Source organism: Sylvia atricapilla, chromosome 27 (genome assembly GCF_009819655.1).
Source record: "Sylvia atricapilla isolate bSylAtr1 chromosome 27, bSylAtr1.pri, whole genome shotgun sequence".
NCBI lineage: Eukaryota > Metazoa > Chordata > Aves > Passeriformes > Sylviidae > Sylvia > Sylvia atricapilla.
The window spans coordinates 1114450-1135844 of NC_089166.1; the positions used below are offsets into that span (position 1 = coordinate 1114450).

General features: G+C 56.5%; 2 protein-coding genes across 4 annotated transcripts; one reads left to right on the top strand and one right to left on the bottom strand.

The window, feature by feature from the left end:
• Positions 1-3785: 3785 nt before the first annotated feature.
• Positions 3786-8283, bottom strand: LRRC3C (leucine rich repeat containing 3C). Of its 2 annotated transcripts, none has more exons than XM_066336610.1 (2): positions 8195-8283; positions 3786-6446 (listed from the first exon to the last, which is right to left on the bottom strand). In XM_066336610.1, exon 2 carries the CDS (start codon positions 6351-6353, stop codon positions 5598-5600), a length of 756 nt encoding a protein of 251 aa, XP_066192707.1. In that variant the 5' UTR covers positions 6354-6446; positions 8195-8283; the 3' UTR covers positions 3786-5597. The 2 variants fall into 2 exon arrangements, with proteins under 2 accessions (XP_066192707.1, XP_066192708.1); XM_066336611.1 differs by having other exon boundaries at positions 3786-6479; positions 8195-8258.
• Positions 8284-11510: 3227 nt separating this feature from the next.
• Positions 11511-21146, top strand: ORMDL3 (ORMDL sphingolipid biosynthesis regulator 3). Of its 2 annotated transcripts, none has more exons than XM_066336746.1 (4): positions 11511-11661; positions 15523-15723; positions 16882-17033; positions 17151-21146. In XM_066336746.1, exons 2-4 carry the CDS (start codon positions 15550-15552, stop codon positions 17284-17286), a joined length of 462 nt encoding a protein of 153 aa, XP_066192843.1. In that variant the 5' UTR covers positions 11511-11661; positions 15523-15549; the 3' UTR covers positions 17287-21146. The 2 variants fall into 2 exon arrangements, with proteins under 2 accessions (XP_066192843.1, XP_066192842.1); XM_066336745.1 differs by lacking the exon at positions 11511-11661 and adding an exon at positions 13836-14533.
• Positions 21147-21395: the final 249 nt, after the last annotated feature.

Sequence of the window (21395 nt, forward strand, 5' to 3'; positions counted from 1 at the left end):
TTGCCCAGAGAAGCTCTGGCTGCCTCTGAATCCCTGGAAGTGTCCAAGGCCAGGTTGGGCCGAGCTTGGAGCAACCTGGGACAGTGTAAGGTGTCCCTGACAGGGCATGCAGCTTACGAGTTTTAATGTCTCTTCCAGCTCAAACCATCCTGGAATTCTATGATTCTAAAAGTGGAAAAATAACTCAAATATTTAAGTATCCCATTGCAAAGGAGTTTGTGTCAGTAATTCTGTGGAGACTCATAAAAACCTGACAGGAAGTGACTTCTCTCTGACCTTTCCTGTGTGAAAGTCCTCTGCATCCGGCCCGAGCTGGGCGCCTGGGGCAGCAGCTGAGCCTTTCGTTGCTGACACTTTCCCTCACACCTCTCTCTTCCCTGTCACACCTCAGGATACACAAATCTCTGTGATCAGCTCTCACCTCAACTGTTCCCATCCCTCTCTACCTCCCACAGCTGCAACCGCTCATGAGGAACTGTGAGATCTCTCCTCGCTGCTTTAAACCCTCCTCAAGCTCTCCTCTTCTGCTTGGCTCTGGCTTTACAGGAGGAATCATGGAAACCTGGGCTGTGCCTGATGCTCTTGGTGAGGTGGGGAAACTCCATCAGCCCTTTGAACCCCCACTTTAACCTGCCCTGGTCCCACAGCTCCGACCTCACTCTGTGCCAAGGACCACCACAACACCTTGAGAACACTGAAGATTCCTCACAAATAATAAATGTAGAACTTCAAACTTTCTATCCTCCACACAGACCTCCTGGATCTCAGCACGTACTGACAGCACACGAGAGCTTTGAAACATCCACAAATGGCAAAAATAACAGGAATAATCTGCCAGCTGGAAGCTGCAGCCCATTGTTTTCCCATCAGAGCTGCCTGGAACAACCCACTTGAGAAACACTTAAAGAACACGCGTTCAAACATTCACTGCAGAGCTGGAAGTGGTGATGGGGCTCATCCATCGGGTGACAGTGACACTTCTGCTCCAGTGGGAAAGTTGTCTTGTAACTCCCAGCAGCAGCTTCATTAACCCACAATTGAGATTTTCCCCTAAATTAAAGCCAGGAGGAGTTGAAGGAACCACAGGCCTGTTAAGGACACAACTCAAGGCCCCTGCTGACAGGTGATAAGGAGAGGGGCTGTGGGAAGCAGACAGAGCAGGTGTCCTGGGATTGGCACATCCCAGGTACTCATCACACTGAGGATGGTTGTAGTGCAGCCTTGGCTAATCCATCTCCCAGGAATTCCTCCAAGGACACATCCAGGAGCTGTTTTGGTGGAAAGTTGCTTGAAAACAAAGCTTGACCGAGAATCCAGGGTGTTCCAAGAGTGCCCAGTGACACTGAAGGTGTCACAGCCACAGGCCCCAGGTGCTTCCACAGGAGGATGAACCTGAGCCTCAGACCATGGAGGCTGATGGCTCTGGGTCTCATGAGACAGCAAAAATACCTGAAACTATGACATTTCCCTCTGAGAGGGAAAACTTTGAGGGTCATGCAATTTTATTAATTGCTACAACTTCATCTGAAAAGAACAGCTGTTGGACAGCTGATGCCTGGACTCAGCCATGCCTGCCTTGGACGAGTGATGAGAGGGAAAACCACCAGGGAGTCTGGAGGGGAGTGCGTGGCTGGCTGAGCTGCTGAGCTCTCTACCACAGGCACAGGAAGTGCTATTGTGATTTTTAGATCTCCTTCACTTTCCTACCCACCAAAATTCAATTTTCTCCTGCCCAAGTGACCACACAATGTGCCCAGCAGCCTTCCTAGAACCACTGGCATCATCAGATTAATGAGTCCTGTGCAGGCAGTCACCAAAGATGATTCATTATTGGCAGCAATGCAGCTGTACATGGAATTTTTGGGGGGTGAAAAGAAATAAATAAGGTCCCTGAGTGAAAGGCGGGTGATGAAGTGTAGCCTGGCTTTAATCCCAGTGTAATTGCTGCCATCACTCCTAATTATTGATAAATATTTTTCTAATTGTGGAAATTAAACAATTAGACATCCTTCCTTCCCTCTTGGAAATCAAATCAGTTCAAAGTTCAGGATGCAGTCTGGGGCTGTGGAACACGCTGCACTTGTGAGCTGGGGAAAACAGAGCTTCTCCCAAAACTTTCCACCAAAACTTTCCCCCAAAACTTTCCCCCAAAATCCCCCCAAAGCCCCATCACCACCAGCCCTGCTGCTGGGAGCACGGACACACGAGCAGGGTGTCCCCTGGCACTGGACATCCTGGAGGTTTCCCCAGGAGCACTCCTCCATCCATGTGCTCCCAAGGGATTTCAGGGCCAAGCAGGCAAAGAGCCACCCCTGCCAAGAGGGTTCAGGTTGTAGATCTTGCCCCAGTGATATGTTTTCCTCCATCCTGGAGAGGAGAAGAGGCTGGTTAATGACTGGGCAGGCAGAGCTCCTTGGAAGTTAATAACAGAGATTTACCGGCATGCTGGAACACACAGAAGGAGGTCACGCTGTTAATTCTCCTGCTGCTGATCTCTACAGATAAATCTACATCAGGAAACGATTTACCCAGAGAGGGGCATTGAAAGGGATGATTTTAGTTCCTTGCTGGAGAGGTGTTGCCTTTAACACTGAGCCTCTCGTACTCACCATGCCAAGCACCAGCTCCTACTCTCAGCAGGATCGTGCCCACAGCACCTCGCAACTGGAAAGAGCAGGATGAGAAACATCCCTCCTTGAGATTTAAGCCATCTGCAGGCTGTGTCCCCCTCCTCTCAAGACTCCAGGTTGGCCATAGCAACCCCAGGAAATATCCCCATAAACCCATTTTTCTGTTCTTCCCCATTCCCTGTCACACTTGACAGGGACCGGACCAAGTTACCTTCCCAAATCTTACTGCAGATTTTTGTTAGACTTCTTATGTATTTTATCCCCCTGCACACCCACACAGGCCAGTGGCTGTTCCACATCCAGACAAACCCCTGGAATCCATTTCCTTTCCCCCGTGCTCATCAGTGTGGGCTGTAATGAGCCTGATGGTTTCCATCCAAGTAATTCCATAGACAGGATCCAGAGCAGGGCTGACCCCAGGGGACTCAGCGTCATCCAGCCCTGTGAGAGGGGACACCGGCAGGACTCCAGGGAGCCACGGCCCCACGGACAGGGTGGCAGCTGGGGCCACGTGTCCTGCGTGTCCCCCAGCCCTCCCCAGCTGCTCCGGCAGCCGCGGGAGGAGGATCCCCAGGGAGTGACCAGAGCGGGGGACGGCAGCCATCTGCTCCAGAGCCCGGGGTCTGCGTCTGGAGACAGCCGAGTGACAAACAAGGTTAATGTCCCACGAGCGGGAACTGTCACTCTGCGTTAGGGCCCGGGTTTCACCTTCCATGGCACAAGGCTCCGGCGTGGAACACGCGGAGAGAGGCGCCGGAAAACCGAGAGGCCTCCTGTGGGGAGCGGTGGGACCGTGGCGTTGGAAGGGCTCGTCCCTCCTGGCCGTCGTGATCCTGCCCGCGTGCCACGGGATGTCAGGGGCTGCTCCGGTGGGGACGGGAGGGCAGGGAGTGGAGCAGAGCCCAGGGAAGCCACTCCACGGGGTCCTGGGTGTCGAGGGGACCGGCACCGTGCCAGAGACCTGAGCCGAGCCGCGGGTGTTCATTATTGAAGGCTAGGGCAGGGTTACCGGAGGGACGGGTGTCCTGTTTCTGCAGGCGCCTGCCCACAAAGACATCGGCTGTCGCGGGCACCTCCGTCCTTCCTTTGCAGCCACAACGTCACCAGGGCCCGGTGACCCGCAGACACACACACCAGCACACACCGGCCACCGGCTCCAAAGTAAAAGCCAACTTTATTGTCGTATAAAGTAAGATCTAAAATGTCCCTTAACCCAAACACGGATGGGCCGGGTGCTCCCGGCATCCCCCATGCTGCGGGCACAAGCGGTGGCTGGGGGGAGCAGTCTGGGGAGGTTCAGCCGGGTCCCCCCCAGCCCCTTTTCCCCTCAGCTGATTGTAGAGGGAGAAGGAGCTGCCGTGGGGCTGCAGGGACGGATGGGAGCTGGGGCTGAGGTGTTTGTGCGTTGCAGAGCTCCTGCTCTGTGCTGGAATTAGGCACTTGTGGAAGGGCGTGGGCCCTGCTCCTGGCTGGCCCAGTCCCACGGCTCCCACCGGTACCGGGGCGCGGGGGCACAGGCGGCAGCCGGGGCGGGAGCTCTGCCTGCGCCAAAATGCGCTGCCCGCACCAGGGGCTGAGGCGGGGCCTGGCAACAAGGCGGGTCTGGCCCGGTACAGAGGAGGTTCCAGCAGCTTTGGTTGGTGGTCTTGGTGAATTAAGGCAATTTAGCATTGGTTGGTTTTTGAAAAGGCCAAAATCAGCAAAACCAGCTGTCCCAGAGGCCAGACAGGCAGGTGGAAGAGTCTGGGGCTGCTCTGGCTTTGCTCTGAGTTGCCACTTGGACCCTGCATGCCCAAAAGTGGGCACTGACCCCTGCCTGTGCCAGCCCCGTGCTCAGCATCACCTCCACCACTGCCCCCAGGAACCCGCAGCCCAACACTGGAAGTGTCAAGAAGGGATTTGGGGATATTTTAGGGGAGATTCAGGCTCCTGACAGCAGTGTGGGGGTGGGGAGAGGACAGAGGAGCTGTGGCAGCTCCCTCCATCCTGCTTCCCATCACAGTGACCGGTCAGCAGCTTGTGAGGTGGGAGCTCCCCTCCGGCAGTGACACGAGCAGAAGGCCAAGGGTGCTGCAAACACCCTCCCACGTGGTCCCCGAGAGCACCAAGGGTAAACACACTCCCCCAAAAACCCAGCAGGGGCTGGACCCACTGCCAGGACACCTAGCTGCCCCTCCATCAGCACCCACATCCCTCGGCAGCCCCAAAGGGCTGTGCCCTGGGGAGTTCATCCCCCGTTTGGTTCTCGTTCCCCACACTCCGAGAGGAAAGGCCCTGGGTTTGCCCATCAGCTCCACCATGTCTGAGTGGGGCCCCCCATACCCCTTACCCTTCCTGGCCTGAGAGTGCCGGGAAAGGGGCAGGGAGATGAAACAGAAGATGGGGTGGCACCAAGTGGTGTGTCCCCACCCCCTGCCCCACTTCTTGGTCCCTCCGGCTGTGGTGGCAGCCCGTGACCCTCCAGGACCAGTGACCTGGCAGGTCAGTGACCCTGCTCCTCACCACTGCCCTCCCAGCAGAGATCCAGACCCAGGCTGCCCTGGGCTGTTGGACCATCCCTTGGGCAGCCAAGGGGGAGCCAGGGAGAGGTGAAAACACCGATTCCATTAATGCCCCAAGGGATCTCTGCAAAGGAAATATAAAATGTTTTAGATGATGTCCAAATATCCGGGCCAGTCGGAGCAATGGACACATGCCAGGGGGATGCTCTGGTTGCTCCAGTCCTCCATAACTCAGGAGGATGCTGCGGATCCTCCATGCTCATGGCTGATATCCATCCCTGACCTCAGCCACCAGAGCCAGGGACTCATCAGCCATGGCTGCTGCTGCCAGGAGGAGAACAGAACAAATCCATGAGTATCTCTGTGAGGTGCCAGTGGCTGGTGACAGCTTCTGCAGCCGTGGTGAGCCCCTGGAGTGGCCTGTCCCCAGCTCCTCGCATCCCCATGTCCTGCAGGATCCTGGTGCTCACACCACGGTGCTGATGGTGGACGACTCCTCTGATCGCCTCTGCTTGCTGGGCAGTGACTTGAGATATTCCAGGTGCCGCCGGGCGTCCTCCTGGTTCTGCCGCACGTAGTAGACCAGGTAGGAAATCACCATGGCGAACCAGCCGAACATAGTGACCAGCATGGCAATGTCTGTGGTCTTCTTGTACACGTTGCACAAGTCTGTGTCGGCAATGACCTGCAGGAAAGCTTTGCCAATGTGCTCCTCCTGCGTGGAGGACTCGCACACGATGCCCCCCGAGGAGTCGGCCTCCAGCTCCACCGCACGGATCAGCTCCTGCAGCCGACAGTCACACAGCCACGGGTTGTTGGACAGGTTCACCTTGGCTTTCAGGTTGCTAAAGGTATCTTTGCTGACTGACACCAGCCTGTTGGAAGACAAGTCCAGAGAGTGCAGGTGCTCTGCCAGCCCCTGGAAAGCCCCACTTTCGATCCTGGCGATGGCATTGTGTGACAGATCCAGCTCCAGCAGGAGCGGCAGGTCCCGGAAGGCATCGTGAGGCAGGAAGGGGATTTGGTTGGAGTCCAGGTAGAGCTTGTTGGTGTCATTGGGGATGTCTCTGGGGACCTCAGTCAGCTGAGCATTGCTGCAGCGAAAGGTCTTGAGCCCCTCCTCTTCTGAGGGGTAACAGCCCTTGGGGAAGGCAGCGGCTGGGTGAACACAGGAGCCCAGGAGGAGGAGGAAGAAGAAGAGGCTCTGCAGGAGCAGTCCCATGGTGATGGGGCAGAGGAGAACCCCCTGTGCCACAGTCACAGTGCTGCACTGCCTTCCTCACACCCACAGTGGCTTCAGCTGGACTTGGCACATCTGAGACAGGGACAACAAGGGGACAGTGTCAGGCTAGGGGAGACAGGACTGTCTCTGCACTGGCTGTGAATACCACATCTGGCCCTAGCCACTATGCAGGGACAAGGATGGGGACCAGGACAGCCGTCATGGCTCATGTTTTCCCCCATGCCCGGCCATCACCTCGCTCTAGGCTCCTGCGCAGCAGGATCAGGCCCCAGGGGCTGGGCACGTCTCCTTCTCCGGCAGCTGGGTTGTAACAACCGGAGACGCTCGGGCTGAGCCAGAGGCGGGGTGAGCTCCCGCCCTGCCAAGGTCACGGCGCCGCGATCGCTGCTCGCAGGAGGCCGATGCATCCTGCGGCGGCCGGAGAAGGCACTAGAGCGAGCCCCGGCTCCGGGCGAGCGGCCGCTGCAGGCGGCCCCCGGGGAATGCCACGGAAAATATGAACAGGCAGAGGCTCAGCAGGTTCCTGCTCCCGGCTCCACTCTCCGGGAATGCCCGGGGCACTCGCGGGCACGGGGCGGGTTTTCTCCTTCCGAGAGGACCGGCACAGGTGGGTGCTGGGTGCTGCTGTGCTCTGCCCACTACCACCCCACCGTGGGGTCGAACTGCTCACACCACCCCGTAACCATGGGCCCCATCCAGCCCTTGATTCCGGAGGGGAAAAGCGTCAGCAGGAAAGAAACAAAAACAGAAAAAGGAAATTCACTGGAGCTGAGCGTGCTACCAGTTCCCAGGGTGGTGGCAGCAGATAAGGGCAGTGTCTGAGAGCTCCGAGCGCTGCCTGGCTCCCCCAGCCCTGGGTCCCACCACGTGCAGGGGTCTCAGCCTGTCCCTGTGCCCGCCGTGACAGCGGAGCTGTGGGGACAGGATCCAGGTGCTCTTCCACCATCCCACCATCTCAGTTACAGCCACAGGCGCTAACAGGCGCCTGTGTCAGGCAGAGCTCAGCGCTACGGGAGCCCCGAGCTACGCCACCAGCACAGCCGCCTGCTGGTCCCACTGCTCCCCGGGGCACCCCAACACCGGCAAACCCGCCTCGGGGTGCAGACCGGGGCTCCTCGGTGTGGTGCAGAAGTGGCCGCCCAAGGGTGGCCCCCACAGCACAGGCAGATGAGCACCCCGAGTGCTGGGCACTGTCACAGCCCTGCCACGCCGGCACACCCCAAGGTCACACCTGTGCAGAGCTGACCCTGCACTGCCGGAGCCCCGGGATCCAGGAGGGTCCTGAGAGGGAACCAGAGCTCAGGGCACACCAAGGACACTGGGATCCCGGAGCCCCACACTGCACCAGCCCCTCAAGTCTTCCAGAGGTAACCTGGGACAACACAGACCCTTGGTACCCTCTTCCCGCTACCCGGGAAAGCACCGGAATGAGCTGTCCCGGAAAGGGGATGCTTCATCCACGGAACCGGGACACCCCAGCGGGTGGGATGTGGACCAGGCACGGCAGGGACCGCAGCCAGGCAGCCCTTGCCCGACCGCGGGTTTCCCAGCCCGCAGCAGGATTCCAGGATCCCCAGCCCGACCCCGGGAGTCGCCACCAACCCCAAGAAATGCAGCTGAGGAGCCGGGGGCAGTGCGGACGCCAGGATTCTCCGTGAGCCCGGGGATGCCCGGGAATCCCCCCGGCCCCGCTCGGCACCGGGGGCGTCGCAGGCGAGGGAAGCCCTGGTGCTTCCCCGGGGGGAGCGGCGCTCTGCGCGGCGCTGCCGGCCCTCCCCTCCCCGCCTCCCGCCCCGCCGGAGGTCCCGTTGAGGACTCACCTGCTTGTGCAGCCCCCGGCGGCGGAGCGGCCCCGCGCCCCGGGCCGGAGCGGCCGCGCCCCGCGCAGCGCGGCGGCCCCGGAGCCGGCGGCGGCGGCGGGGCCGGTGGGCGGGATCCTCCGCCCGGGCCTCCCCGGGGCTCCCCGCCCCCGGCCCGCCCCGCCGGGGGGGCCGTGCAGCGCCGAGCACCCTCGGCCTCGTGCCCGGAGCCTTCCCAGCTCCTCGCCTCACGGGAGAAGCGCTGCCCCGGGTCCTCAAACAAGGAGGCTCGGGAAGACACCGGAGAGACCCAGTGAGGAGCTGCCCAGACCCCCGAGGCAGGGGCAGCTGGTGCCAGGGTGTCCCGGGGCACTCCATGGCCTCCGCCCCGCCGCGTCCCCGCCGAAGCCCGGTGGGAGCCCGCCCGGCTCCGCCCGGCCTCTCGGGACTTCGGTGCCCCCGGGGCTGTCCCTGCAGCCCCCCAGGAATCCTCTCATCCCCTCACCAGCTTTTCGGGGGGAGCAGGACTCCCCTACTCCCACTCCGGCGGGGTGACTGTTCCCCCCCCCCCCCGCGCCCTGCACCGGCATCGCTTACTCGGGGAAACCCGACCCGCGGCGGCGGCACCGGGCGGAGCGAGATCCAGGGGAACCGGAGTGGGTCCTCAGCCCTGCCTCCAGCTTTCCGGGCCGAGGACCGCCGGGCTGAGCTGCGGCTCGAGGTGCCGCCGCCCCGGGGCACCGGCCAGGCTGGCTCAGGACCATGGAGAGCGGCCGCCGTTACCGGGCCCCGGGGAGGGACTCGGCTCTCGCTGCCCCGGTCCCAGATCTCCGCGGCGGGACAGCCCGGCCGCGGTCACTGACGTTCTGCCGCTGCTGCGGGAGGATAAACCGTTTAGGAAGGTGCCTGGTCTAGATCTCGCCTCAATTAGGAGAAGGGAACCTGACGGCAAAGAGGCACGGCGGCGGACAGATCCTCCCCAGAGACCCCGCACTGCCCTGAGCCCCCGGCGCTCCGCCGGCGCCAGGCCATTGCTGGGTCTGGCACCCTGGAAGTGTCAAAAAACCGTGTGGATGTGGTACTTGGGGACATGGTTTAGGTGTAAAGGTGATAGTACTTGGTTATTGGTTGGAGTCGATGATCTTAGAGGTCTTTTTGATGTTTCTGTGCTCGTAGCCAAACCCGACGCCTGACTGGTTCCGGGCTCACCGGGCGCGGTTGTCCGGGGACACTGCCGGGAGCCCGCCAGGCAGCAGCCGGCAGCCACAGCTGGTGCTCTTGAGCACTTCTCTGGCATCTCCCCGTTCGGCCGGGGAGCGGAGCAGCCCCGTGCTGCCCGTCACCATTCCCGGTGCCGCCGGGAGCTGTGCAGGCAGCGGGAGCAAGGGTGGGCATATTGGGATGTGGCAGCTCCGGTGACACAGCCACCCGCCGCGGGACGGGGCCGAGGGGCCAAGGTGACAGGCAGGTGCACGGGAGGACTGAGCTGGGACCCCAAGAGTGGGTGGGTGATCCCGGCATAGGGGTCCCACGTGGAGGGCACGGCACCCACCAGCACAAAACCTGCAGTGCAGCACGACCCACGCGGACCCTTCCCACCGCAGGATGGCTAAAAATAGCTGGCACCGGCTTCTCGCTGCCACCACGGAGCTAAATATAACCGGCATCGACCGGGCAGCGGGACCGGGAGCCGGCAGAGCGGGAGCTGAGCACGGCCCGACACCGGCAGCGGCTGGGAGCGAACGAGGCCTAGGAACCCACACGGGAACAGCTCCCCTGAGCACGGGGGGAACGCGGGTGCAGCTGCCGGTGAGCCGATGGGGCCGGATCCCCCCCGGGAACTCCCCGGCCCCCAGTGCAGGGGTTCCCTGGGCGGGTGAACGCGGTGTGGGGAGCTCAGGGAGCGGGTCGGGTCCCCCCCGCGCTCCACCGGCAGCGGCGGCTGCTGCATCACAGAGAGCGATGAATATTTATGGGCGTTTAAAAATAGCTGCTGCATTGTGCTTCCCCCTCACGTGCGGAGCCAGCGGGGTGCGGGGAAGCTGCTAAATTAGATGTCACCGCGCAGAGAGCTGCTCAGTCAGGCAGGAGCAGGATAAAAATAGAGCCTGCTGTGCGTGCGTGGATCTCCTGCAAAGCAGGACCGGATCCCGTGGGATCCCCCGCCTCCGCAGCCGGCATCCCCGCACCGCGCCCTGCCAAGAAGGCACCGCAGAGGAGCGGGGCAGGGACACGGCGGTTCTACCGGGTGGCAGTCAGTGGCCTTTTCATCTGCTTTACCCCACACGTGCCTCTCTCGGTGCCCAAAGCCCTCTGGAGGCAGACATTGCTGAGCTCGGGCTCCGGCGATTGACCCCGTGCCCTGCCAGCAGCGCGGTGCCAGCGTGTGACACCCGGACAGCCCCGGCCCTGGCAGCCCGCGGGGTCTCTCCGTGCTCTCGCAGTGCCCTGTCAGGATGCGGGGCTGGAGTCGGGACCGGATGGATGCAGACATGGTCGGGACATACAGCTCAGCGTGGAGGCACAGGGACACTCAGGGAGCCTCGACGTCGCTGAGACTCCACCTGAGCCAACACCAAACCCCACCGTGGGCTGTGCCGAGGGGAGTGTCTGTGCCAGCTCAGGGGGCTGCGAATGGCACCGGCAGAGCCGCCTGCGAGCCGTGGGCGGCCGGGAGCGCCTCGCTCGGGCTTCGCACACCTCCAGGGGCCCCGCCCGGCTCCGGGCAGGGGGTTTGCAGCCCAGAGCGGCTCCGGCGCTGCCCCTCGGCTGCTGGAAGAGCCGGCAGCAGGAGCACATAGAGCCCTGCACAGATGGCTGCGGCACTCGTGGGCCGTGCCAGCCCCACGCGATGAGCTTTGATGGTTGTGCAAACAAAAGCGGAGCCAGATGGTCTCCCCCGCGCTCCAGCGCTGGAATCCTGCGCTCGCTCCCAGCCCCGACCTTGGCCGGGTGTCCTGCAGCGCTGCCAGCCTGCCCGGGCTGTCTGCACAATGCTGCCCCTGGGATTTTCACGGTATCAAGGAATCAGAGTGGTTTGGGAGGAAAGGGACTTTAAAAACCACATTCCAGTATCCCAGGTCTCTCCAAGCCCCGTTCAACGTGGCCTCGAAGATTTCTAGGAATGGGTCAGGCACAGTTCCTTCGGGAAGCTGCCCCAGTGTTCCCACAACCTCGGATTTCCGCTGGGAAGAGCAGCGGCGGGGGCAGCCCACCCTCCCAATCCGGGCGGGTTGGACGCAGCCAGCCGGGTGTGGGACCCGCGGGGAGCGGAGCGGGTGTCGCTGCAGCCCCCGATGAGCTCCCCGGAGCCCCTCCCGCCGGTTCCCGTGGCGGCTCCGCCTCCCCCTCCGCTGCCGGACTACAGCTCCCGGCGTGCCGCGGCGGGGCGGGCCGAGGGGCCGCCGGGAGAGCACCGGGAGAGCACCGGCAGCGCGGCGGAGCGAGCGGCGGCCCCGAGCCGAGCCGGGCCGGAGCGGGCGGGAGCGGTGAGTGCGGACCGGGGCCGCGGGGCGGGACCCGGGGGCTCAGCTCTCCCCGGGGCCGGCGGCGGCCGAGCCCCGCCGTGGGGTCGGGGAAGGTGCCTCGCATGGGCCCGGCCCGAAAGGAAAATAGTCCAAAAGAGAGAAGCGGGTGCTGGGATGGAGCTGGGAAGCGGCGGGGTGGGAATGGGGGGTCTCAGGGAGGTAGTGCGGGTCCCCACGGTGGGGTCGCGCTGTGCAGAGCCCGGCCGGGAGCGGGTCCTGCCCCGGCCTGCCCAGGCACTGTCCCGTCCCGGGGAAACGGGGAGGAAAGTGGGGTCTGGGACCCCATGTGAGCCCGGAGGAGCCCAGCCTCGGCCTTCTCCTCGTGTCCAAAATCTCCCGTTAAGTCCACTAGGAAAGGCCGGGGAGGCAGGATCCCCGCCGTCGGCCGGGGCAGTTCACACGTGTCCCCGTGTCCCCTCCGGGGCTCTGGCAGCCCCGGGCCCCCCGAGGAGAAACCAGGCAGCGCTGGGGCTCAGACACGTCCAACACGGCCCCGGGCTGGAGGGACACGGAGCGTTGTGTTCCCAGTCTCACCTCTCACCCAGCAGCCGCCTCCCGGCACAGCCCAGTTCACCAGCGTCCCTCGTGTCCTCCCTGCTCCCGTTCATCCTTTGCCAGCGGCAAAGAAGGGTTTAAAGGATTTGTTTGGGAGGTGGCAGCTGTTGCTGCTAGAGATTTGGATCCGTGACTCGTGGGATCATCATCACCTTGCAGTCTGGGAACACTCGAGATAAGCACCTGAGCCCTCCTTCCCTCAGCAGCCCAGTGAAGATCCTGCAGCAGGGTGCCAGGATCGCAGCGTGATCCCGAAATGCCTGGGGAAGGGTGACAGCACTGGCAAGTCATAGGATCATTTGTTTAGGATGGAAAAGGCCTTTAAGATCATCAAGTCCAAGTGTTAAGCAAGGGAACAGGAAGAGATGTCCTCTGGGGACAAAGGTGAGGAAGGAGCTGCCCCTGGATAGGGAAGCAGGACAGGCAAGATGAGGCAGAGCTCAGCTCCACCAACACATTGTGCCCTTTGTCACTGGCCACAGCTCTGACTTTTCCCCTCCTTGGATGGCCACTGTCCAATGTCAGCACAGCCCTGACCTTCACCCTCAGCCTGGTGCAACATTCTGGCTTTTCTGTCCCGAAAGAGTGGGAAAGCAAAGCCTGGCAGCAGCTGCTCTGGGAATCCTTCCCATGGTGGGCTGTGCCTCGTTGTCCTGCAAGGGAACAAATCCTGGTGTGGAATTAGAAAGCAAACATGGGATGTGGGGGTAGGGACAGAGCTCTGTGTGCCCTCAGCCAGGCTTGTGCAATTTGAAATTTGGGAGAGCTGGGCCCAGGGCTGCAGAGCCCAGGGCAGAGCTGGTGAAATATTTAAAGTGGGGAACGACAGAGTTGGAGACATGGAATCAGCCTCGTTGCAGCACTGAGTGCTTGGTGTGTCAGTATCTCCTGCAAGAGTAAATTAACTTCTCATATGTTACAGCATCCCACTCCTCTAAATCCTTAATTTTACAAGAAAGGGAAACTGAGGCACAGGAAGGAGAATTGCTTCACATGCAGCTTCCAAGTTGGGCCCTGTCCCATCCAGCTGTGGGTCTGCAGCTGCTCGCACTTGCAGAGGAGACCAAGTCCAAGCTGTTCCTTAGTTTTTGGAAGTTCCACTCATGGTTGGAAATTGCACAGCACAAGCCAGGTGCACCTCTGGCTGCAGGGAGCTTCCACAGCCCTTGGATAACGGTGTCAGGAAAGACTCCTGGAGAGAAGGTTTTTAACTGTTGATGAAACGAGATTTTAAGGCCTCCAGCGAAGCACAAATCCCATTCTGTGGGCAGTCCCTTCCCACATCCCTCCTCCTGCACCCCTGCATCGTTCCAGGACCCAGCCATGTGGTTCCTCCTGCTGCACAGCTGGAATCCCACAGACACAGCTCTCTGTGGAGCATCCGACTCTTCCTCATGCCTGTCTCCAGCATCCTTCAGACTAAACAAGGCTGTTTCCTTCCAGCTGTCCCTGCAGGTCATGTTTTTCCTACACTTCTGCTCATTTTCTCCAGCTCCTTCCAGGACTGGACAGTGTTCACCCAACATCCAGGAGAACTATTTCCCATGTCTGGCACTCAGCAGTTCTGTTTACACATTCCATAGGGTGTTTTGCTTTTTGTTGTTGTAGCAATCTGACTCTTTTTGACTCATTTAAGCTTCACCCCAACTCCCAGTTTTCCTTCTGAGAACTCTTGGGAATTGCAGCAGGTTTAGCACAGAGCTGCTCCCACTGCCAGGGGTGAAGTGCTGAACTCTGGCTGTCAGTCCTGTTTCGAAATCAAACTTTGGGCTTTTCTCTAGAATATCCATAAACTGGGAGGTGGGGAACAAGGGACTGAGCACCCCACAGCCTATTTCCTAGAAAAAAAATCCTTCTCCAAGTATGAGCCCCCGATAGAGTGAGGTGAGGATCTGCAGCAACAGCTGCCTGTGTGCGTGGAACAGGTTTGGGAGTTACTTGGAGCATTCCAAGAGCTGTGGATTGGAGGCTGGCTGTGAGTCCCAGCCCTGGGCAGGAGTGGGGACTGTGCCAGCTCCTGAGACAAGGCAGGCCCAGCACTCCACGAGGGAGCTGGGAACAGCTGGCAGTGAGGAGAGTGTGATGTTGGATCTGGCTCGGGCTCGTCTCCGGAGAGCTGGAGGGAACAGCAACACGGCTTCCAGCTGTGGGAAGCAACAGCAAAGCCATGAGGCCAGACACCAGGAAACAGCCTTCACTGTGGCGTGCTGTAGCCAAGGAGGATGAACTAGATCATCTCATCAAACTCCTCTTCTGTGAGACACAAAGATGATTTTACGTAAGAATTTCCCTGATCTTGGTGTGAAGACGTTCAGCTTTACAGTGGGTTCAGTTTGTGCTGTTTTCTGTAATCCCTGGATACCAGTGAGCCAGAGCTCTCCTGCTGCCACTGGCACTGTGTCAGTCCAGAAAGCCACTTGATACCTTCACTGTCTCAGGGGCACCACTCCAAGGACTTGCTCTGAGAGGTTGACACTCTCTTGCCTCCTCTCCTTCCTGGCATTGTCCAGAAAACCATCTTTGTGCTCCTCCTACGTGGCAGTTGTTCTTTCCAGGTAGGGGAAGGGCTACCTCCTCCACAGCTCTTCCTCCTGAAACATCTCCCAAGGCACTTTGCACTGTTATCTCTCCCTTTTTACGTTCCTCAAGAGGAATCTCATTCCTTCCCTGGGGGGACAATTTTTTTTTTTTGTTCCTCTTTTTTTCCCCTCTGTGTCTTAAATCTGAAGGCAAAACCTGTGAGGCAGAGTAGGAGACCAGCAAACTTTCCGAGCTATGCAGAACTCTCTTAATTTAGTTAAATTAATTAGGAGATCTGTTGATACAGAGCCTTTCCTCTGCAAATATTCTGTTCCCTTCCCAAGTTTAAGGCATGCTGACTCCATAAACATGCAGGAAGCTTCCTGTGCTGTGTGTTTCCATGATTAACACTGTGATGAGGATTTAAAAGTGCTTAAAAGTATCAGTTTGAGTTTTGTCAGGCAAATCGTGGGATTGAACCTCAACACCTCGGCTCCAGGAAAACATCTCAAATGACAAGAAGCTTCTGTCACAGACAAGCTTCCCACACATAATTCCCAAATCTCAACCACTCCCGGAGTTAGCGACGTCAGCTCTAAGAATGGCAATAACGAGGGGCAGAGGAGGGAACTGACTGGGGATTTTTATAGCAAACAGCAAAATTTGGGTTTGCTTGGACAACTAGCTGGTGCTCAGCCCCGCTGAGCAGTTTGGGTCTGCGCTCTGACCTCGGTGTTTCTGTTCCAGGGGCTCCCGTCAGCCACAAGAGGCAGGATGAACGTGGGGACGGCGCACAGCGAGGTGAACCCCAACACCCGGGTGATGAACAGCCGCGGCATCTGGCTGTCCTACGTGCTGGGCATCGGGCTGCTGCACGTCGTGCTGCTGAGCATCCCCTTCTTCAGCGTCCCCGTGGTCTGGACTCTCACCAACATCATCCACAACCTGGTAAGGGAGCGGCGTGGCCTGGGGCACGTACAGGGAACCTTGGCACGGCTGTTCCTCCTGCTGAGATCCCTGTTGAAACAATTCGTTTGTGTTTCCAAAGGTGCCGGGTGTGTTGCTCAAGCTCCAGCCCTCAGCCTGTACTGGTGCCTCTGGGTCATGGATTTAAATCCAGCCCAGGTACAGGTGAGGCAGCAACACCTGGTGACACTGCTCAGAGGGCACATGGATTCATTTCCTGTAGGGCAAGTCCTTTGTCGTGTCCCCTTCCCAAAGGGGTGTGTGGCAGGCCCGAGACACTGGAAAGTCATCACTGTGGTTGGTAAAACCTGAATTTGCCTCGTAAGAGTTAAGAAAAAACAAGATTAAGTTCTGCTTAAAGTAAAAGATTAGTCCAGGAACTGATTCCTCCCTCTTAAGATCAAGTCCCCACATAGGTCCCCTTGGGCACAGGGGACGAAAAACTTCAGGGATGGAGCAACTGATTGTGTATCTTTTATTTTAAATAATATCTCAGCCTGGGAATATTCTAGAGACAAAAAATGACAGGGATTGAAGACCCTCATGATAAGTTATTACTAGCGAGAGATAAAAACCTCCACAAACGCCCAAACTGGAGCTGCTCAGGAGATAAAAACCTCCACAAACCCTTAAACTGCTCAGCACTCAGCACACGAGCTGCTGGCTTCTCATCCATCTCCCCAGGCAGTTTTAGGCTGTAGGAACAAAAAGGAATTTAAAAGCCAGGAGTGGTTGTACTTGGGAGCTGTTGTGTAGCCGGAATGTTTGTCTGTGACTTGTGTTCCCCTGGTAATCAGGGGGTGACAGACCTTCTCCCAGCATGTTTTCGGGGAGCTTTCTGCCGTGCTGCAGCAGGCAGGCGCTAATCTCCCGATCGCAGAGATCCCAGGGCTGTAATCTTGCCACCGCCTCCTTGGCTCACACCCAGGAGCAGGGAGAGAGGTCTGACGTGGAGCAGCCGAGCTGCCCCGGCCTTTCCCAACTCTCCTTTCCTTGTTTCCCTGACCGCTCCGGGTTTTCCAGCAGCGCCACATCCCTCTAGTGGAACGGCGCGGGGGTGCAAGCTGGCAGAGCCGCTGCCCTGGATCTGGGGGTTTTGGGATGCAGGGCCCCGTGTGCCTCACGCTGTGTGTCCTGCAGAGCATGTACATCTTCCTGCACACCGTGAAGGGAACCCCCTTCGAGACCCCGGACCAGGGCAAGGCCCGGCTGCTCACGCACTGGGAGCAGATGGATTATGGAGTCCAGTTCACCGCTTCCCGCAAGTTCCTCACCATCATGCCCATCGTCCTGTGAGTATTCTGGGGCGGCTGAGCTGCCTCGTGTCCCAGTACCCATCAGCGTTCTGTCCTGGGAGACAAACACACGGAATGGCACAGCTCAGTTTGCCTCCTACCCTTCCTTTCCAGGTATTTTCTAACCAGCTTTTACACCAAGTACGACCGGATACACTTCATCATCAACACCATCTCCCTCATGAGCGTCCTGATCCCCAAACTGCCTCAGTTCCACGGAGTCCGGATCTTTGGGATCAACAAGTACTGAGCGGTGGCCGGAGCGGATGGTGGAGGAGCGGGGTGAAGGGGGGGAATTCCTCCTCTCCAGCCCTTCTCCTCCCGTGCAGACTGGGGTGTGGTTTCACAGCGGCTCTTTAAGCGCAGATCCCAACAGACACGTTCCGCATGCTGGATCCTCGTGCTCAATTAATCCAAACCAGCTCCAGAGTAGAGTTTAGTGCGGAGCAGGACGTGCAACACCAGATTTCTCTTATCCCAGGGTCATCAATAGATGCAAAACCACTGAGACTTTGAGGTACAACAAGGATGAATTCTGGGAAGAGTCTCATCTATTCCAGACATGGAATGACGAGGATAGGGATGAGGGGAAAAGCTTTTAGTGCTGGTACTATTGCTGTGGTAAATGCACTTTAAAATACATTTCCCTTCCTGAAGCTGGGTGCTTTGAGCAGAACGTGAGGGAAAACCAAAGGGATACAGCCAGACTTTCCCAAGACTGGATTGTTTTGGGGTCTGATTTCCAGTTTTAGGTGGGAAGTGGGAGGGGGAAGTGAACGACAGATTTTTATTTTGCAGTCATTGGCACCACTGAGAAGGGAAGTTCTTTTCCTAAAAACAGCACAGGAAGGAATGGCCTGCAGTTTGACGAAGCTTTTGGTTTTCTACAGCACCATCCGTGTGGTCCAGGGAAAAGATGGATAGATCCTAAATCATGCCTATTATTTTCAGTTTATACCCAAATCTGCCCAGGTAACTCCTCTCCCCACCCCAAACTGCTGTTTTTATGTGCACAGGGGTTCAGTGGGCATTTGGATCAAGGGCTGGGGGCAGGTGATTTAATGACTGACAACAAATGCCATGGAGCTCCTTGGAACATGGACATGGAGAGGTGTGGGAGAGGCTGACAATGGGCAGGTACAGGAGGAGAGCTGAGTGCTCTAATCAAGCATGCAGCCATCCTTGACCTGGAATTTTTCTCCTCCCTTCAGCTCCTTGGTTGCTTTAAGTGCATATGAGTGGGATTTGCCCATTCTCCATGGACTCAAGGGCTGGATTTCTGGCTTACCTGGAAATCTGTCCCTCAGCTCCATGCCCAAGGACTGTGTGAGCAGCAGCACCAGCAGCACATAAATTGACCAGCAGAAGAAATCGATTGGTCACTGATACTAGATCCTTTCACAGAGGAAGAAAATCAAGCCTTTTTCCTCTAAAATTACCATCTAAATAAAGCAGGCTTAGCTTTTCTGGCTGAGACAGCTTTTACTGTTTTACTGAAAATCAGAATTACCTGATTTTCCTTTGGGTTGTGTCCCAGATGGAATGGGTTTTCCCTCACTCTTCCCCTGTAACCCCACAAAACCCTGTATTTTTGTTGTCTTAGTGCTTATATTGGCTCACCTTTTTTGACAATGGTATAAATCTTTTAAATCTGCTCTTTCTTTTTGTCCCTGCAGTAGCAAATCCAGCTTTAGAGGCCATGGTGGAGAGTGTTGAGGTTTTGGATGGTCTGAGCATAGGACATAGAAGGGGGGATTTCAGATTTGTTACTATTCCATGCATAATTTTAGGCAAGTTGCTTCACTGCTCTCTGACATCCCATGGGACTGCTACAGGGAGGGGAGAATATGGAGTGTACCTCAAAGGGAGAATCATTTCCTAATGTGTTTTGAAAAGTGGAAATCCAAGTGAAAAGGAAGTTTCAGGTAGAAGCAGGTAGAAGGAGAAGAGACTCTGGCTGGAGACCCCAGGGTATTGACAGATACGCAATTTCCTTGATGGGCAGTTTAAACCTTTAAACCTAGGATAGAAGAGCTGCTTTAGCTGAGGTACTCTCTACCCTAATTGGCTCTTTAAGCTACTAGACAATGATAGCTGTGATAAAAATAGAGATATTTCATCAATCAGCTGAGAAATGGCACAGACATGAGCAGTATTCCTGCAGGAAGGGCTAGTCCAAGGAGGGGCAGGTCCTGGCAGGGTGACTGAGGCTCGACCTGAAATGCTGATTGTGGTGCTCAACAGACTTGAGTGTCTGCCCAGACCACTTCCATCTGAGGGGGAAACGAAAAAAAAAAATTATTATTGTCATAGAAGACATGGGGAAAAAGCGTCTTTTTTGCCACAGAAACAGCCTTTAGATGCTTTCAAACATGACTCCTCACAGACAGACATATGCTGGGTATTTCTATGCATATGCACATCACAGATTTGTATATTTACAATAATTATCCATTGAAAGGATTGGCTTTTTTAAATGACATACAGCAATTCTTTGAAGGCATTAACACAGCTGTGGGTTTGAACGCTTGTGAGCTCACTGACACTATGGTCATCTGACCCTATTTCATTTAATTAACGATCAACTGGGATGGATAACAGGATTATAAACTTCTCAGACAAGCAGGTTCTAAAGCCTAAAGCCCCAAACTTGTAATTAAGACGCTGCCTAGCAACAAAAGTAAATATTTTTTTTATTTCTCTCCCTCCCACAAATGATCAAAACAGAGATACCAAAGTTGCATGACACTTACTGCAACGCAGGTGTGGCGTTTTCCCATGGAATAACCATGGGAATACCCAACTTGGACTCAGTTAATCCAGTCAAGGGAAACATAAATGGAAACAGAAATATGGAAAACAGAAACAAGAAATATGGAAAGAAGCAAGTAAAGGAAAGATTCCATGTTCTATTGTGGTGAATTAAGTATCTATATATGATTAAGAAGTATTTGAACAATTACACATAGCGTTGCATCCCTAAAGATCCAAACTTAAGGGTAAATGTCAGGATCAATCAAAAATAAAAAGCAGGAAGTTAATTGTAATTAAACCACCATTCTTGGGTGTACCTGAGGCAGTCTGAAGTGAAAGGGCAGCATGCGCAGGCTGAGGGGTGGTCAGATGTGTCCTGGCAGGAAACAGATCAGGGGTGAAGCCACATTGTGGGAGGAGAAATGAAACGTGATCAGAACTCCTTCTTTGAGAGTGGAGTTTTCCCCAGGTGCCTGCATGGAGGAGATAACTAATTGTTACTGACTTTAAGTGGGATTCTGATTATTTCACACTTGACAGATTTCCTCTCACACTTGTCCTGTATCATGTTCAGGGCGAGTTCCTACCTGTAGAGATCAAATCTCCTGTGATGGAAAAACAATTCCTGGTAAGAAGGTATTTTAAGCATTTCTGTGTTGTTCTGGAATGAAAGAGAAAAGCTTTTGAAAGGCTGGAAGCCTCAGGAACTGGCAGCAGCCTCTCCTGTGTTGTACTTAGCAAAGCCTCCTCAGCCACTGTCAGCACCACGCACGTTTCCAAGGGGTACAGCAGCCCCTGCTCCAGGACACTCAGAAAACCAGCAAGTCCTCCCAGCCTGATGCTCCTGAATCAGGGATCCTGAACTGGGAGTCATTTCACAGAGCTACCAGGCTGGCAAACAGTCCAAACCTTTGCAGGAAAAAGCCTCTAAAATAAACTAAATGGAGGGCTACTTATTCTCAAGTACTTTTATGTTTGAATCACTGTTCAATTTTGGGTTGTTTTTAGAAGCTCAGTTCTGGCCCTTGCAGAGGGCACAGCAGTGGGTTAACACATTAATAGTTCTCCTTGTGACTTATGTTGCTTTATCATTGCCTAGAAAATATCTTTTAAGCATGCAAGTGTTGGTGTGTCCATACCCTCCTTGGATCAGTTAAATCAGCTGAATTAGTTGGGAGGGTTTTTTAAAGGAATGTTCTGTACAAAGTTTTAGGGTTTTTCCCCATAGCCTTCTTTTTGCTGTGGATACAGGAGTCTCATGTAGAGAACTTTCTAAAATAAAGTGTGAATATTTTTATTACTCCTTTGTACAGTATTCTAAGAGAGACTAATAAAAGTGAAGTATTCAGGTAAAAAGTTGCCCTTGAGTCCTGGAATCTTCAGCTGGATGGCTTTTGCTGTCGTACAAGCATGGCAATGTGTCTAGGAAACATGGAATGGCACAGGTTGGAAAGCACCTGAAGGCTCCAGGGACATTCCCACCCCCTGCCATGGGGAGGTACACCTTCCACTATCCCAGGTTGCTGCAAGCCACATCCATCCTGGCTTTGGACACTCCCAGGGATGGGGCAGGCACAGTTTCTCTGGGAAACCTGTGCCAGGGCC

Bases quoted from the DNA above. Each gene is read 5' to 3' on its own strand.
- LRRC3C (XM_066336610.1), bottom strand. From the start codon at position 6,353: ATGGGACTGCTCCTGCAGAGCCTCTTCTTCTTCCTCCTCCTCCTGGGC.
- ORMDL3 (XM_066336746.1), top strand. From the start codon at position 15,550: ATGAACGTGGGGACGGCGCACAGCGAGGTGAACCCCAACACCCGGGTG. The intron at 15,724-16,881 runs GTAAGGGAGCGG...TGTGTCCTGCAG, and splicing joins CCAACATCATCCACAACCTG to AGCATGTACATCTTCCTGCA. The intron at 17,034-17,150 runs GTGAGTATTCTG...CTTCCTTTCCAG, and splicing joins ACCATCATGCCCATCGTCCT to GTATTTTCTAACCAGCTTTT.